This window comes from Euphorbia lathyris, chromosome 5, assembly GCF_963576675.1.
Source record: "Euphorbia lathyris chromosome 5, ddEupLath1.1, whole genome shotgun sequence".
NCBI classification, from domain to species: Eukaryota; Viridiplantae; Streptophyta; class Magnoliopsida; order Malpighiales; family Euphorbiaceae; genus Euphorbia; species Euphorbia lathyris.
The window spans coordinates 70,189,342-70,209,204 of NC_088914.1; the positions used below are offsets into that span (position 1 = coordinate 70,189,342).

Here is a 19,863-nt window from a genome sequence, read left to right on the forward strand (position 1 = left end):
AATCATAAAGTTAAGATGAATGATATATTAGGGAATATTTTCAATGAAACAAAAAAGTTTAAGATTAGTTTACGTAGCATGGGAGAAGAGTTTGTAGCATTGGAATAATAAATGAAATAGAAAGAGAAAGAGAAAGAGAAGGACCCAAATTATGATGCATATGGGTGACATGCTCCAAAAGATAATATCCACTTGCTTTCACCGACATGTCAGCAATAAGATTCCACACACTCATTGAGTTTTCTTTTGAACTTCTAAAATATAAATAAAATGCTCTTCCTTGTCATATATATCTTTTTCAGTATAAATTTGACTATTCCTTTGGCTGTCCCTGTTACTATTATCTTTCCATATACTGTGTGTCAGTTTAGCCATTATATATGGAGAGAACAATACACTATAAATTAACTTCAATTTTGATTCAAAAAAAAAAAAAAAAAAACTTCAATTTCATTATTTTCTTCAAGTTTTTGTTTGAATTTTCAATTTTCATTATGTTTTTGAAGAACTTTTTTTTTGAATTCAAACTAGCATTCAAATAAAAAATCAATGTTTTTTTTATTGAATTTGAATTGAGTTGAAAATGACATTTTTATTTTGTTGTTAGGTGAATCTATGTTTTCAAATTATTCATACACCTTCTAAATGATTCATATTCTAATTAAAGTTTATTGCTCTCGGATTCACCAAATTTTGAGCGCAGCATGTGGGCATGGATGGTGGTTACGGTACCGTTGAACTAAAAGGTTCATAAAGACATATGCTCGACGGGACCAAATGTCGCCACCTAGACTATGACGTGGAGAAATAATAGATTCTTTGCAGAAAGACCAGGATGCGTTCAGAAAATCAGATAAATATTGGGAAGGTAACATCACCTGGAGGGAAACATCAAACACCTCCAATATGTCGAAACCAGATGAGTTTTTACTTAGCATCTCTAAACATTATTAGAAGTTCTATTATACATGCTATGAGGTTGTGTAAAACGATACAGAGTGTTTTGATTTTGAAAACGATATCAATTATTATGTCAATTTATACCATTAGTTATCAATATGTTGTTATTCCATTTTAAGTATGAGCATGCAATGAAAAGCATAAAGAATAAAATAACAAATAAATCCCCGGATAAAGAATAAAATAACAAATAAATCCCCAAAATATATTGGGCTCCATAATAAGAAAAATAAAATTAAAAACAATTACAAGTACAACCGGACATTTACGGGCCTTCTCCGCTTCGCAATGCTCCAAAGTCTACCATTTCAGTTAGTTAAAATGCATTACTAAACGGAATAATGTACACTGAAAACCCAATAAACCCAATAAACGAGACAAAATGAGCAAAAAAAAAAACACAAAATTGCCATTCTAACAGGCTAAACCGGGCTTGCACGATTTGAGCTCGTACCGCGCTTACGCAATTCATGCTTAAATGCATTTGCACGATTTTAAATTGCGCAAGTGCGATTAAGCACACGAATCACAATTTTTCAAGGTTTTTGGTCAATCTCTGTTTTAAGGTTCCAAACTACAACTTAACAATTAGATGGTTATTTAATTATTAATACGTATTTATAGAAGCTAATCAGAATTATTAGTTATAAAAATAAGGTGGAATTGTCTCTTAGGGACTAAATTGAATAAACCAATAAGTTTTATAACTATCAAAATTCAAACAATAAGGAAATGTAGTTTATCTCAAATTGGTTCATTTTATTTCGTACTATTGTTATAATCGGAATTTTAATTAATAATACTAACAGGTACCATTATTACTTTTGAATTTCAATGAAAAAGACAAAAAAAGGGGACTAAATTGAAAGGTTTAAGAAATTAGGACTATCAGGAGAGATACTCAGACTATAGAAAATTCCACCAAGGAACTAACATCCATCCCGAATCATGGTTAAAAAACATACTCAAAATAATTGATTTAAATAGTAACTCATTGTTTTGAGTTTAATTTTAATCAATTTGAGCAACCAGATGTATATAGAAAATATGTTTGATTGTGACATTAAAATTAAATTAAAACAGAAAACACACATTTTCAACCGATCCCAATTTTTTTGAGATAAGGCATGAGTTTTGACCTTATCCGAAGTTAACCGCGTAACTGCAATTCGAAACACGCTTATGAGGTTAGGAACCGTGTAATTGCATGCATCTTGAACATGTTCGCTAAGCTTTTGAAATTATTAGGCATCACCAATTTTATGTTAAGGCAGTAAATGTGCTTTTGGTGTGCAAGAAATTGAGTATTTTGGTCACATTATAACATCTTGCAGCATCCGGGTCGATAAAAAGAAAGTTCAGGCCATGTTAGACTGGACACAACCTACTAATGTTTCAGAATTGCACGATTAAGACTCATAGGTTACTACCGTAAATTTGTGCACAACTACGAAATCATTGCTCGTCCACTCACAAATCTCCTCGAGAAAGGCCAATTCAGATGGAATGAACAAGCTGAATCAACATTTCAGGAGATCAAGGTTGCTATGGCTACAACACCTACTCTAGCAATGCCTAACTTCAATGAACCTTTTACCATTGAATCTAATGCTTCGGGTTGTGGAATTGGAGCAGTCCTATCACAAAGCAGGCAACCAATAGCATTTGTGAGCAGAGGTTTGAGGATCGCAAAGCAAACATGGGCTATATACGCAAAGGAAATGCTTGCAATTATTCATGTCATACAAATATGGAGACCATACTTGTTGGGGCATAAATTATTTTTCCAATCTGACCAGCGTAGTTTAAAATGTTTACTGGAGCAGAGAATTACCACCCCGGAGCAACAAAAATGGGTAACTAAACTCATTGGCTATGATTATGAAATTATATATAAACCTGGTCGTGATAATAATGTAGCAGATGCACTTTTAAGAAAAGAAGGGAGTCCCAGACTTGATACTATGTTCATTCCTTACACAAATATATGGAATTCTATCAGATCAAAATCCATAAAGGATTCATATATGACAAAAATAGAGAAGCTAATTGTAGCTAAACCCGAAGTTCCTTACAGTTTGGTACAGGGTATGGTCTGTTATAAGGGTCGTGTGGTTATACGCCCTCACTTTTCGATTGTTGAACAATTGCTCAAACAATTTCATGATTCACCCATCAGAGGGCATTCAGGACTATTACGCAGTAAAAGCTTATGTTGCTAAATGTGCCAAGCAGTACAAGCTTATGTTGCTAAATGTGAAGTATGTCAGAAAACAAAAGCGGATACCTTGGCTCCGGACTCTTTCACTCGTTTTCCATTCCCTGTCAAATTTGGGATGGCATTTCCATGGATTTCATTAATGGCTTACCGGTATTACATGGCCGGAACTCGATTTTAGTAGTTGTTGATAGACTCAACAAAGTAGCCCACTTTATCGGCCTCAATCGCCCATATACTGCTAAAATCGTAGTAGAAAAATTCATTGAGGGAGTTGACAAGCTTCATGAGTAAATTTTGGCAAGAATTCTTTAAACTTTCAGGGACTCAGTTGAACATGAGCATAACTTACCACCCCGAATCTAACGGATAAAGTGAAGTAATCAATCGATGCCTTTAACAATATTTGCGTAGTATTGTTCTTCAACAACTAAGACAGTGGTTTCCCTATCTTCTTTGGGTTGAATTCTAGTATAATACCATTTACCACGCCTCCATCAAGATGACACCATTTCAAGCTCAATATGGTCGACTTCCACCTCGGATTCTGCATTATAATGAAGGGTCAACACCAGTCCATGAAGTAGATGTGCAGCTAGCTGATCGTGATATTGTATTACAACAGCTCAAAGAAAATCATTATACCTCCAAAACTGCATGAAATAATATATTGACAGCATACCCCGGAACCAAAAACTCTCTAGTCGGTGTTATGGACCCCTTGAAATAATTGGTCGGATGGGACAAGTTGCCATTAGCTTAAGCTGCCCGAAGGATCAAAAGTGCATCCTATTTTTCATGTCTCATTGCCGAAGAAAGCCATTGGTGCCATTGCATCAGTTACAACACTTCCTACAGTTAATGAGGATGTGGAGGTAGCCATGGAACCTGTTGGAGTCTTAGACACATGTTGGAGCAAGAAGGGGTTTAAGGTTATTGAAGAATGTCTGATCAAGTGGCAACACTTGCTTGAAGAGGACGCTACTTGGGAAAATTCCAGCGATTCAATAACGCGCTTTTCTAATTTCAACCTTGAGCACAAGGTTACAAACAATGGAAGGGGTAACGTTGAACCAAGAAGATCACATAGGAAACATGTGCAGATTTGGAGTAAGGATTTGAAAGGTGAATTGAAGTGGTGGAGTTGTGATTTGATGCATCTTTTAGTTGCTAAATTTAAAGAAGTAAATTAATAAAAGAATTAGTCATTAGTCTTTAGTGGAGTTCTAGTAGTAGCGTGATTTTAGGCTAATTATCCTGAAAAGTTGTTTCTTTTATTTTGTATTTAAACCTTTGTGTATTATCAGATGGATTATCGAATTATTAAATAAAAAATCTTTTCTTCTTGTGCCGTGTTCTTGCCCCAAATAGAACTTGCCTTCTTAAAAAAATCCTTCTCTTGATTGGGACCTAACACGATATCAGGTTGATAAAGAAGCACCACTCCCGTCTCCGAAAGTGATACAGGTTGTTGTTGAAATATTATTACCACATTTGAATACAATACAAACATTGCTTACACTTCTGAAACTGACATGAATCTGGTTAGGATGCTGGTTCTGGTTCCAGATTTGATGAAACATTATGTCCTCTCCAAAAATGCGATACAAAGTTTGGATGGCACGAAATTGTCGATCTCTAGTAACGATCTAAAATGTCAAAATTTGGAACTCTCGTACTGATATGACATTTTTTTTATCTCCTACTACGACATCGAATGTCAAAAGCTTTGGATCTCTTGTAACGATAAGACACTATAACAACCATGAACGTCAACAATTTGTATCTATCGTAACAACCCGACAATATTGATCTATTATAACGACCGCGAATGCAAAAAAGAAATGATATTGCCTAACAACCCAACACTATTGATCTTTTGTAACGATCATGAATGCAAAAAATAGGATCTCTCATAACGATCCAATGTTGTTAATCTTTTATATCAAGATCTTTATAAAAGGATCATTATACCTGATATTGTACGAATACTATCAAGATGCATGTGTTCCATCTCAAGACAACAATGGCGTATGAAACAAGGAGGACATTCAAACCATACTGTACTGGATAAATAACCTTGAGGATATGTGGACCATTGAGAAACACTTTGAATCCTCTTTGGATTAGGACCTCTGATTCATGCCTAGGATTAATGAATCTTAATTTAAGTATATTACTAACTACCTAAAATACATTCACCACTCGAAAGCTGACACTCGTCCTCTAAGGAAGTTAGGGAAACATCTTAACCGTCCATCGAATTTTCCTTTGACATCCTATAAATAGAATGCGACTCTATAATCAAGGTACATACACATATATATCTATTCCAATTATTACTCAATTACTTAATTCTCTCGTTCTAAACTCCCCTAACATAAGTGTTAGAATAGGATTGACAGTCAACGGTCTCGTTTTCATCATTCTTCTATCTTACTTCATTCATCGAAGGAGTTCTCACCGTCATCGATACACTATCACACAGATTCAATCGTAACCCCCGTAGTGCCTCTTCTTACACTCTTATTGTGCTTTCTATGTATAACTTGTAAGGAATTGTTTCCTTATCAACATATAGATTTATAAAACTCATCATAATAAGCATTCATTCTCCAAGTAGTGTATAGTATAGTGTTATTAGTGTAGATACACATAGAGAGGTCTCCATGGAGTGAGTCAGTCATGCTTTTCAGCAACCCCAATGGACCCACCTCCCCATACGGCTGCTCCTCCTCTCACCGGCAACGCGTGCTTCCATGTCACTCTCTAGCTACCCCCTCCTTCACTTTCTTCAATATTATTCTTCCTATTTTAATTCTTTTTTATTCCTTCAATTAAACATATTATATAAAAACAGATTGAGAAAGTTTTGTTCATATAAGGCCTACATCCATGTGAATGTGATCATATATTTATGGCTTAATATATCATTTGCCCCCTGAACTTGTCCAAAATAGTTGATTGGCCCCATGAACTTTCAAAGTGTCTCAATAGCCTCATGAACTTGCATAAAATGTTCAATTAGTCCCCTGAACTTGCGTAAAATGTAATCAATTAATCATTCGGTTGTAAAAAAGTAAGTCAAATGCGGAAAATATGTTACACGTGTCTTAGAATATTATTACATACTTCACAAAATAGATTAAAACATGTTAAAAAAGAATTTCTTACTTATTCAACTATAAAACAATTTATTCTCTAATATTATAATCACATACCCCGATCTTGGTTGTTTTGCTTTTTTAAGATGCGTGCAACATATCTTTCGCATTTAATTTACTTTTTTACAATCGAGTGATTAATTGATTACATTTTATGCAAGTTCAGGGGACTAACTGGATATTTTATATAAATTTAAGGGGTTATCGAGACACTTTGAAAATTTAGGTGGCCAATCAACCATTTTGAACAAGTTCAGGGGAATGATGTATTAAGCCAATATTTATCTTGATAACCACAATACATACATACATAGATGAATTTATTTTTATTTTATATTAATTTTTTGGGTTTCAGTATAATTTGTCCCCTTTTATTAGTAATTATCAGATCCAATTTTATTATTAATGTCCAAACATAACAGTGACAAATACTTCCAGCTCTGCAAAACAAAAAGAGAGAGATCTACCTAAAGTATATGTATCCATAATACATCATCCATTATTGGTTTCTCTAGTTTTTATATACATATGCAAAAGTACATTTAATGTGTACCATATAAAATTTCTTGGATTTTTTATTTTATTTTTTGAACCGTTTGATTCGGATATTATACTTGTCAAAAGATTTTTGATTTCTCGACACCTTCCATTCACATGGGCTCGTATCAGATAAATAATAATATATCATCATGATGCATTTAATGGGGGGTATTCTTTTAACCCAGTAATGGAAGTCCACCAACTCTATCTATCTAATATGTATATACACCCACTTAAAATGCATCATGTACCACAAAATTATTATTACATATAATCGGTATTCAATTTTCTTAGAAATTAGATTGATTATTGATTATAATAAGTTTATATGGTAACAAGAATAAGAATTATAATTACAGGAATAAGAACTTATATGGTTCAATCATTTTTTTCTAATTTTCTTTTTTATGTAAAGATAATTTCCAACTCATTTCATCTAATGATAATAGAAATATTGGGTTGGTGGGGAGAAATCCATATGTTTTTGTTAATAATCTTAAGTATGCACATGCCGGTAATTTTGATAAGAATGATGCATTTAAATTGATTAATGTACATATCACCTAATTATGAACAGTACAACTATAGCCCGTAACGGGGATGCTCTCAAGACAATATGAGTGTCCATGAGTATACTTCGGAACCCCTTGGTTTCGACAAGAGCTAAACTTGTCGGAAACCTAAAGCTAAAAGATCTTGAGGTGCTTAGAAGGCTTGAGGTACAATATCTAAGATCAGATAGGAACACAAATGGTTATCCGGTTGCAAGATGCTCGGAATTTAACATGAAAGGTGGAGTCTCATGTCGAATTAAATTTAACATTGGTCAATTTTTTAATTCGTGTATTGTTTTTTTTGTTATGTTAATTTATTTTTGGTGAATTAAATTAAATTTTATATTATAATATCTTTATTAAATTAAAATTACTATATTCAGATTTAATTTAATTTATACAAGTGAAATTTCAATATTTATTATAATAACAAATAACAAAACACTATATATCCATAAAAAAAACTATATATCAAAAAATAAATGGGGTTTTACCATATTAGATCTGGTATTCAATTCTGAAAATATATTTTAATTGGAACATATATTAATTGGAAGAGACAATCTAAAGAATATGTAATTGTAAGTAATAAATGTCATCAGAAAAGTCTAAACTTTTATATTATTCATTCATGTATTTGTATTGTAGTTCTTCTTATGTACGGTGGAGATCTAATTGTCGGCGGGCCCGGAGAGGAGAGGAGATGGATGAGCATGACACCTAAATCTCCCTCATCAGAGTTATGAATAAACATATAATAATAATAATAAAAAAAAGCTTAATACATCATTTCCCTTCCGAACTTGTCTAAAATAGTTGATTGGTCCCCTGAACTTTTAAAGTGTCTTGATAGCCCTTTGAACTTGCATAAAATGTTCAGTTAGCCCACTGAACTTACATAAAATATAATCAATTAATCATTCGGTTGTAAAAAAGTAAATCAAATGAAGAAAATATGTTATACGTGCTTTAGAATATTATTACATACTTCACAAAATAGATTAAAACATGTTTAAACATAATTTCTTACTTATTCAACTATAAAACATTTTCTTCTCTAATATTATAATCGCATCTTTGGTCTTTTTACTTTTTTAAGATGCGTGCAACATATATTCCGTATTTAACTTACCTTGACAGCCAAGTGATTAATTGATTACATTTTATGCAAGGTCAATGAGCTAACTGAACATTTTATGTAAGTTCAAGGAGCTATCGAAACACTTTGAAAGTTCAGGGGGCCAATCAATCATTTTGGACAAGTTCAGGGGGCAAATGATGTATTAAGCCTACAAAAAAGACAACTATTATTAACATATATAAATTTTTTTTTTTTTTTTTTGAAAAAGCATATATAAAATTCTTAGTTGCATGTGATTCCTCATTTAAACAAAAACAGCCTAAGCTGTTTTTTCTTTTATGATTGTCTGGACTGGACTGGATCACCCCTTCTTGTGATCCTCAAAAATTAAAATTAAAATAAAAAAAATAAAAATGAATACTTTATTATAGGCTCAGTGCTGGACCTGTCTGTCTGGGGGCATCTTATTCACAAAACTAAAATTCAATTGGCTGAACCACTGAGATTTGTTTGGCATGCCTCTAACCCCCAAATGCTCCTACATTTTGATTTCTGTGTATACTATAAAGAATCTTTTAAATTCTTTTATTTATTACTTTTTTATTCTTTTTTCTGCAGTATATACTCATCATGATGGACAATGTGAATGCAGTATCTGCCTTTTAGCTTTTTTTCCTGCAAATAACTACAAACCATTGCCTTTCTTCCTTCTTAATCTTTCATCTTTCTCAGATCATTTCAGGTCAGAAGATCATTCATCTTTTTCTTTTTACTTTCTTCTTTCATTCAATTGTATGAAGTAGCAGTGGATTTGAGAAAAGAATTACTAAATAATGTTATAATTTGATTTTCCAACTCCAGGCAGTATTTATAGCTGCCTGGCTATTTTTATTTTTTGTGGGGGAATAATACAAAAGATGATAAAAGAAGTAAATACTAAGTGACATGAAATAATAAATATTATGGTTATTGCAAGTAGATATTTTGTAAATGGAAGTGTTGATGATTGGTCAAAAAGGAGTAGCTATTATGCTATAAGACAAAATATTAATAGGTTTTGATGTGTTTATAATATAGTGCATTCATGTTATAGTTGGGTGTTTGGCTTTAACACTCATCTTTCTCTCTCTCTCTATCTATCTTGGCAGATTGATAAAAGGAGAAGAAGGTAATCTGGAGATGTGATTCTAGATTCTGTAGCAGGAAATTTATAAGTGGGAAGTAGCTAGCTCAAAGACAAGGCACAAACCTTAATGGAGAATTTTGTTAATCCCTGTGACAAGGAATACATGAGAATGGCCATTTTAAAACATGAAGAAACATTTAAACACCAGGTACTCTTTCTTCTCCTCTCTCTCTCTCTCTCTCTATCTATGGTTTCTTTTTTGGTTTGATTCAAGAGTCAACTCATTGCTTGTAAATGAGATTCATGGTGAAAAATTGATTCTAACTTCTGAATTTTTAGAATGTCTAGTTAGTCTGCTAAACTTACTTAGAATAACACAATTAATCTTTAGAATTATGTAGTAAAGTAATAATTATATGGTAAAGTAAGAGATGATTTTGTCTATATCACTTTAAAAAGTTGAAGAAGTCAATATCTTACTTAAATAATTTCAGAAGTAAATAGATCAATTTAAGTAAATTTGAGAGACTTGGTTGTAAAGAGACTGCGATTCTCCGTTCCTGTCGGGGGCAGATCCCAATAAGAATTCCAAGATGGGGATACAAATTTTTTGTGTCCTCAGCAATCCGGGGTGGAGGTGGAGGTGGGAATATAGGTATCCCCGTAGGTATCCCTATAACAGAAAAATCCCCATTTATTATTATTTGTTAAGTGTTACGGACTTAGTTAGAGTTAATTAACTCTATTTATCCCCTTTTTATTATTATTTGTTAAGTGTTGAGTACTTAGTTAGGGTTAATTAACTAGTCATCAAGACTCAAGTGGCTCATATATAAATAGAAATGGGGTGGATGGGAATCTCCGCAGGGAAAGGACAGCTCCCCGTTTCAGTTTTGGGGACGGAGACGGGGAATCTTTGTTAAATCTTGAAACTGGGGATGGGATGTATTCACTACTCTGTCCCGTCCCCTTTACATCCCTATAAGAGCTTATGAGACATCTTTAAAGTTCAGGTTTTTTAAAGGGGGCTTTGATGCATTAGTGCTGATTAATTAATTAATTATTGATATGTTTGCAGGTACATGAACTTCATCGTCTATATAGAATTCAAAAGCTATTGATGAGGAACATTGGAAAAGAAAGGCCTAATCCACAATTACAAAGTAAAGATCAGAACAATATAAGTTATGCACACAAGTCTATAAAGAAACTGGATTTGGAAAGGCCAGCTGATGAAGAATATGCAGCAGAAACAGATGAAAGTGAGATTGAGTTAACTTTGGGTCCTTCAAACTACAACAGAAGAAGGAAGAAACTTGAGACACCATTAACATCAGATTCAGGAGCAACCTTTTCTTCCTCTTCAACTGGATCAAGTCACAACAGGAATAATACTAATACTTGTTTCAGCTTGAATACAAAAAGAGAAGAAGAAGAATCAAATAATGGCCATGAATTGGGGCTTTTTCAGGTTCCTAATACTTTGGCTTATCAAAATCAAAAATTAAGACAGCAGCCTCCTTGGCTTTTCCAAGTGTTGAGTCTCAATATGACTAATTAAAACCATAATATCTTCTTCATAAGTGGATATGATATGATGATAACATTTTTAGACTGCTTCATATCGGCTAATTAATTCTCTTTTCTCATTTGTATGGATTTTCCTCTCTAGTTTTAGCTCCTATTTGGGTGTTTTGTGTTTCTCTGGCTTGCAAAAAGCATTAAAATGACTCAAGAATGACTGCCTTTTCAGATCCTTGTTTAAGCAGACAGGATTATCTATAGCCATATAATATAACAGTCGGTCTAATACCATACTATCCGTTTTGACATCAGTTTCGTTTTGTGGAGCTCGCGGATTTAAAACATGTCTACATGTATTGATAATCTACCACTAATATAGCTCTCTGACATTTTCTTTTAATTTCGGATGTGCAATTTAATTCATTTATGGCCTCATCGTCATCTTTCAGGATCGCTATGTTTGTTCTGGTCTTTTGTTGAATGTAAAGAAAGCAAGTTGCATCAAGAATGAAGTTTAAGGAGCTTAGGCGTTAATTAGTCTGTTAGTTAGTTAGCAATCTGTTAGGGGATGGTTCAATGGTTAGTTAGAGTGTTGGCGGGAAAGGAAGAAGTTAGTTATATCGATTTTGTAAAAAAGACAATGTATAGTTTGTTAATTGACAATGAGAAAGATACAAATTACTTTTTCTCTAGCTTAATTTTTACTTTGCTAAATGTTTCTTTTGCTTAATCATTCCTTCCGCGAAAGCCAAGCAGTTAATAGCAAGTTTTGCAAACTAAATTAGAGGAAGCATATGATTCTTCTTAATCCACAGGAAGAATGAGCAACAATAGTAAGAATAGTGAAGATCGTGGAAGTCAGCAGTGTTCTAAAAATCGGCCAAGGCAGCGCCTAGGCGGAGATTTTTAGAACACCGTCCCGATTTCCACTAATCGGACGACATAAATCGGTTGATCGATTTTTGGTCTCCTAGACGGTCTCAAGCAGTCCTAGGCGATCCTAGATGGGTCTAGGCGACTCCCAAGCAGTCTTTTTGAAAAATTTGGTCTTTAAATTTTATGTCAATTTTTTTAATTTAAAAAAATATTAAATAACAAAAAAATAAAAAAACCTTAAATTATTAAATTTAATTTTAAGAATATTAATTTTATTTTATTTTGACACATTTTGCTATAAATGTTATTTTATTGATCTATTTGTTATTTTTTAAGGACATTAATGTAAATAATATCAAAATATGTATGCTTTTCTATCTTAAATATTTTATATTATTATTTTTACCTAGTATAATTCAGATATTAATTGTATTTATACAATACTTTATTTCATAAAAAAATAAATAAATACAAAAAATACAAATCCGATTAATCAGTAAGGGCCATGTCCGCCCGACTAGCGCCTAGCGTCTTTTACAACCTTGGAAGTTAGAGAGGTGGAAATCAAAATCTAAATCTGGAAAATGATAAGAATCGTCACAATTCTGATGACAATCAGTATCAGAATATTCGTAATCTTTCTTCAAATGGCTTGAATGGAAAGAACTTTGTGTCTTGGAAGAAATTTATGCTTTTGGCTTTGAAGGCAAAGCGAAAAAACGAATTTCATCTTGAAGGATGAAGCTCATAAAGATGAAAACTTCTATTGAATATGAGAGATGGATTGAGCATAGTCCTATTTTCTCATGGATCATCAATTCCTGTTAAAGGAGTTGGCAAATGTGTTATAGATGATATAATCAATTATGTCAATGATTTTTTTTTTTTTTCATATGATACCTTCGTTTTATTATTTGTATTTCTATTGTTTTTTATATGGTATTTTTTTAATCCAATATGACTTGCTTTCTTCTTTGCCTGGTATTTCATTTGAAATTTCTGGATTTTATCCAGATTGACTTAGAAGCCAATTCATATATGTACCTTAATAATGAAATAATATAGTACTCAATGAACATCAAATTGTATATATATATATCAAAGATATTTGAAATTAATTACACACAATACTCATAATCTGGATATACAAGAGTTTAATTCAAATTGTTGAATCTAGTCAAGAATAAAAACAATAGCAACTCGATGTGAAATACAAATGGTTCATCTTCATTCTCCAAAAATTATTACCCAATTGTCTTGTTATCTGCAATGCAAAAAAAAAAAAATCATTAATTAGACCAAAATTCAATGCAAATAACGCAACAACAGACTCCACCCTTTCCGTTTCTCCATGACCTTTCACTTGAATACCCTCAAACCGCTATAGATAGAACACCCTTTTCAATTTGGGGTATTATCCTAAGCTTAAAAAAGTCCATAAATCAGTATATCTTAAGCATACAATGCAGTCCGATATTGAATGCCTCCACATACACATGCAGTTGGAGTTGGACAAACTCCGACAGGAGTCACTCATGTGTCTCCTCAACTATCGAGGTATCCCACTTTTTGTTTCACCCAAGAGTTGTGCATTATTATTATTCTTGTTTTTCTTCTAATTCATGTTTTCTGCTATGCAGGTCCTCTGAATGGAGACTAGCTAAGACGGTCTTTCATATTTCATGATAAAAGGCCCTCAATACACCCCTTATGAAGGAGGTGTATATGAAATCCACATCCGCTTCCCTCTCTAGTTCCCCTCCAGACCTCCAATTGTAATAACACAAAGCTTATTAATACATTGTAATATTACATATAATAATATGCATATACACTGATCAAATTATTCCTATTCCCAGTTTCGCTTCAAGACTAGGATTTATCATCCTAATATTAGTCCTTTGGGGATGATCTTTCTTCCCCAGCTCCTTACTTGCCCTTCCTATCCCTCTACCACGGTTAGATTTGCCACTATTTTTTTTATCTATTTCTTTGCTACACAACTATCCATGACACTGATCTAATTTAATAATGCATTTTTTAGCTGTTGTGGCATATATTTGAGCTGCTGATAGAGCCTCTTAGTGAGGAGCCATTTCTAGGGCAAGAATATGTTACCGAGCAATACATCAGCAACATGGAAGAATTTAATTCAACTACTAGGAAATGGAGTGAAGAGCATGCAATGGGGCATGGTGTGCAAAAGGGAAAGCACCAAGCAGTTCCACAAACATTAGAGTTGGAGGTTGAACAAGTGAAAATGAAGAACATGAAGGAATATGAAGACATGGAGATAAAGAAAACAATGGATGCAATACCTAATCATAACCAGATCATGATAATCAGTTCATACCTATTCATGTCTAACTTGTTTGTTTAACTTGTGCATATATGTCGTATTCTATAATGAACAACTTATTCCTATTTTGACATACAAAGTACACATCTAATGCAAGTGAAACTGGATCATGATAATCAGTTCATACCTATTAATGCCTAACTTGTTTGTCTAACATGTGCATATATGCCGTATTCTGTAATGAACAACTTATTCCTATTTTGAAATACAAAGTAGACATCTAATGCAAGTGAAACCAAATCATGATAATCAGTTCATACCTATTCATGCCTAAATTGTCTGTCTAACTTGTGAATATATGTCGTATTTTGTAATGAGCAATTTATTCCTATTTTGAAATACAAAGTAAACATCTAATGCAAGTGAAACCAGGTCATGATAATCACACTATGCCAAAACCCCCTTCAGACGATGGTTAGAAACCGTCGTCCCGCGAGATCATGATAATCACACTATTGCACCTTCAGACGACGGTTAGGTTCTGTCATTTGAAGATACTATACATGACATCAGCCTAGTTTCGTACTGTCATATGAATATTGTTACGCTGCATCTTTTTATTTATTAACGTCACCTTTAATGTCATCACATGACATACTAATAATTAAAAATGTCAAGTAGCTATATGGGAAATTGGCATATTGGTATTCGCGGTGACAGTTTTTATAATAATTTCTGTCGTAGTAACTTGTATCAGATGACATAGGTCTTAATCAATCATGTCAATAGATTTATTTTAGATGACAGATTCTTTTATTTTAATGTCTTTTTATTGTTGTTTAGATGATATTTTTTTAACCGTAAATGTCACTCCTTGCCTTCTTCTTCAAATGAATCTGGAAATGAACAATAATCAAATGAACAAGAATTTCTGTATATCAATGATTTTAATTTTATTGGAGACTAATGCTCATAATCTGTTTACATTTGAACTACACAAATTTCTGAATGTAGTAAAGTAAAAAAAAATAAGCAATGTACATCTCCGAATCTCTCAATATGTAGTCAATCTTTCAAGAGGAGTGGTGGTGTTGATTGGAAAGCCAAATCCAACTTGAACTGCAGCATATCTAAGTCATCATTTCCTAGAATCCCCAAAGTCTTGATATCTGCAAAACCAATTGATGATGCTCATTAATTACGTACCATATACAGATAGACCTAATTAATCTCATTTTACCCTTTCTCCATTCTGAGACCCTTCACTTACCCACCCACATTATAAATACGAAGCGTTTAACAATTCTCAAGAGTCACCCAGGGCAACCTAACACTATACTTACTCTAGTTATATCGAGCATGGATAGACTTATAAGGAACCTCTATCGTAATGTTGAGTTTCAGATTTCCCTACTCCGATATGAGGCACCCAGGTGGCTTGTCAATATATATGGTCCTGACCGGCGGCAATGGACTGCCGTGATGAAGGGCCCTCCAAACACCCCTTATGAAGGAGGTGTATTGATAGTCCACATGGACTTTCCTGTCGATTTCCCCTCCACACCTCCAGTTGTAAGAACATGCATAAACTTGTTAACACACATAAATCAGTTCATATATATGTAAATACACTCATGACGTTACTATTGTTCGCAGGTCATATTCAGGACCAAAATTTATCATCCTAATATCGGTCCCTTGGGGCATGTTTCTATGCCCCAGCTACTTGATCGCCCTGCCCATAGTATTGCCACGGTAAGATGATGTTATAAATCTATGCATTTGGGGTCTAATTTATCTATTCATGTTTGGGGTCTAATTTATCTATTCATGTTTGGGGTCTAGTTTATCTACTCATGTTTGGGGTCTAATTTAATTTATCTATGCATTTTATAGCTGCTGTGGAATATTTATGGACTGTTGGTAGAGCCCTTCATTGAGGGGTCATTTCCTGGCCGAGAGCGAATTGCTGAACGATACATCAGCAACAGGGCAGGTTATGTAGCAACTGCCAGGAGATGGACTGAAGAGCATGCAGGGGATATATGATGTGCAAATAGCAAGCAAGGGGGGCATTATGATGTGACATGCGAATAGCGTACAAGGGGGGCGTGATATGTGAATAGCAAAGAAATTTGGATGTGGGGCAACCATTGAGTTAGATGGTGTGGACTACTGGATGGGCATAGAGCCAATCTTGCAGAACATAATGATTACTGATTACAAATGTACTTGGTAATCAATCTGGTCTTCAATGTTGGCTCCATGCCCCGCTAGTATTTGACGCCATTTAACTCTAATGGTTCCCCATCATCCAGATATCCTTGGTTACCATCTGCACATTCTTAAAGAAAGGAGATTTGGATGCCAAAGAAACACTGAGCTGGATGGTATGGACTACTGGATGGCATAGAGCCATTCTTGAAGAACAGAATGATTACTGATTACAAATGTACTTGGTAATCAATCTGATCTTCAATGTTGGCTCCATGCCCCTCCAATATTCTACTCCATCCATCCAGCTCTAGTGTTTCTTTAGCATCCAAATCTCCTTTCTATTCGCACATTACGCCCCCCCTTGTATGCTATTCGCACGTCACATCATAATACCCCCCTTGCACACTATCCTTTTTTGATAGGCAATACAAAGTAGACAACTTATTCAAGTAGACATATATATGTATATTCAAGTGACACATAACATGCTATAACAAGTAGTCAACTTATTCGTTTATGTCTATTAAATTGAATCAGTTCTACTTCCTAACATATGTATATTCAAGTAACACATAACATGCTAAATTGATATGAAACATATGTATATTCCTGAATCAGTTCTACTTCCTAAACAGAACATAAAACAAGCCAACATGCTTCATACATAGACACATAACACATAGCATGCTAAATTGACATGAAACATATGTCTCATCAGCATAACTCATGTTAAAATAGAAAGGAATCAGACAAGTTCATCATTTTCAGCTTTAAGAGTATGCATGATCAGCTACCTTCCTAAACAGAATATCAAGTAGACAACTTATTCGTGTATGTCTATTAATAGTATGCCTGTATTGATATGAAACATATGTATATTCAAGTGACACATAACATGCTACATGCCCAATGAACATTAATAGCAATGCACATAAATAACCCTTTACAATATACTTGCCACTTGGATTGTACTCGCTGAAAAGTGACCATGGTGATGAAGTCTGCGATGCTCTAGCCATAAGTTCATAACTTATGCTGATAGCATCGAAAACCCATCACCATTCTGAATGGTTTCAATCAAATAACAAGCCAAGTGGAAGATATATTATCAACCTATCTCATCAGCATAACTCATGTTAAAATAGAAAGGAATCAGGCAAGTTCATCATTTTCAGCATAACCCACATATCAATATATATATATATATATACTCAAAATCAGGCTAGTTTCCTAAATGAATGAGTTTTATGTTCATATACATACACATTCTCATTCAGATAACAATCCAAGTGGAATATATATTGCAAACCTATCTCAGCAGCACTACCCACAACAACATCATACATTCAACCAATCAGTTCAAACCAACATAACAACAATATATACTCAATAAGTTAAAGAAATCTTCACATATGCTAAACGCAAGAACTGATTGACAATCTCTTTAGTCAGCCTTCGCATGTAGCATTCTTACTATCCCTGCAAATATTATGTTCAAATAAAAAGAAATCAGAACATCTTCAGCAACCGGCACTGTATTGCCCTAGGTTAAAAAAGATAAAGACCTAAGCTTTACAGCGGTGAATCTAACAATGAATACAATTAAATCAGTATCTAAGCGAGAGATCTAACCCTTTAAATCAATAGATCCTTATTCCAGCTGCTGAAATCGACATACACAAAAGTAAATCGGATGAGGAAAAGAGAGAGTAAGGAACAATGAAAATCAATAGATACTTACCAGTACTGTGTTTCGAACTCACCCGGTGATTGCATGTTCAAATCAGCCATGGAGATAGAGAGGGATGAAGCTCTTGCGTAACCTAAACTGGGGTTTGGGATTAGAGAGAGGGTTTATATATCAGCTGAAATTTCAGTCAAACAATAGAGCGCCTAAAATTTGGTATGACCGCATAAGTGAAATTTCATTTGCCGCTTTTTTGTTTTCGACATACAATGACATTCATTTATTAGAGGTGTCATCTGTTGAGCGCATCAAATTTAACGAAAACGCGCGTTTTTTTGGATGACAGGATTCTGTAATCGTAATATCATCTGAAAATCGAGCGCATTTTTTATTTCGCTTTCAGATGACATATAGTTAAAATACCGTGACAAAAAATATTCAGACGACACGAAAACAAATGTCTGTCATGTATCTTGTGTCATATGAAAGGGAAAATGGCATAGTGTCAGTTCATACCTATTCATGCCTAACTTGCTTGTCTAACTTGTGCATATATGTCGTATTCTGTAATGAACAACTTATTCCTATTTTGAAATACAAAGTAGACATTTAATGCAAGTGAAAGCAGATCATGATAATCAGTTCATACATATTCATGCCTAACTTGTTTGTCTAACTTGTGCATATACGTAATATTCTGTAATGAACAACTCATTCTTATTTTGAAATACAAATGTATATACTTCATGACTTCAGGTAGACATTTAATGCAAGTCAAACCAGGGCATGTTAACCAGTTCATACCTATTCATCAAATTGTGTGTCTAACTTGTGCATACATGCTAATCAGTTCATACAATTTCTACATTTCATACCTAATCAATTCAAATTGTTTGTCTAACTTGTTAATCAGTTTTTACCTATTCATGCCTAACTTGTTTGTCTGATATCTGCAAGTCAAATCAGAGCAACCTTAATCAGTTCATACATATTCAAGTCATAACATAACAGTCTTCATTTACATGCCTCGTATAAGAGCATGATATCCAGTTCATACATATCCAAGTCAAACCATGGCATGCTAATCAGTTCATACATATTCAATAGAAACCTCTTAAAGCATTATCTCAATGCATTATCAGTTGAGAGCTATGTTGCATGGATACAAAAGAAGATATCGAGAAATGCTATTTCTGAAATATAGTTTTCATAATATAGCTTTCAAACGGAAACAGAAATGAAAACAGATACATACACGGACATAAAACATAGAAATAGGAGTGTCCATGCAATGTAGATTGAATGAAAAGAACATCTAAGGTCTCGAATTCGATTAGTGTATAAAAAACCTCTGAATAAGGACACCAACCACCTAAAAGTGTCTTAATAAATCTTAATCTTACCCTTAATGGAATGGAATCAAAATATATGGTAGGTTGAAAGCAATGTATGTATATATAGTTGTCAGATAGATGTATAGTTGTCCTTTATAGGAGATTAAAGCAAAAGGAGTGTAAGAATACAATGCATGTTTTATTTCTTGCTCTTGAATATAACATGAAAGACTTACCCCACCAATTAGGAAATTGAGATTGTCTGCCACAAGATTCCAATGTC

At 33.7% G+C, this 19,863-nt stretch overlaps 1 protein-coding gene across 2 annotated transcripts; it reads left to right on the plus strand.

Moving 5' to 3' along the window:
- Positions 1-9,019: 9,019 nt before the first annotated feature.
- On the plus strand, positions 9,020-11,795 carry LOC136230290 (uncharacterized). Of its 2 annotated transcripts, XM_066019323.1 has the most exons (4): positions 9,020-9,259; positions 9,666-9,851; positions 10,722-11,114; positions 11,617-11,795. In XM_066019323.1, the coding sequence occupies exons 2-4, from the start codon at positions 9,771-9,773 to the stop codon at positions 11,683-11,685; spliced, it is 543 nt and encodes a 180-aa protein (XP_065875395.1). In that variant the 5' UTR covers positions 9,020-9,259; positions 9,666-9,770; the 3' UTR covers positions 11,686-11,795. The 2 variants fall into 2 exon arrangements, with proteins under 2 accessions (XP_065875395.1, XP_065875393.1); XM_066019321.1 differs by having other exon boundaries at positions 9,026-9,259; positions 10,722-11,781.
- The last annotated feature ends 8,068 nt before the right edge of the window (positions 11,796-19,863 follow it).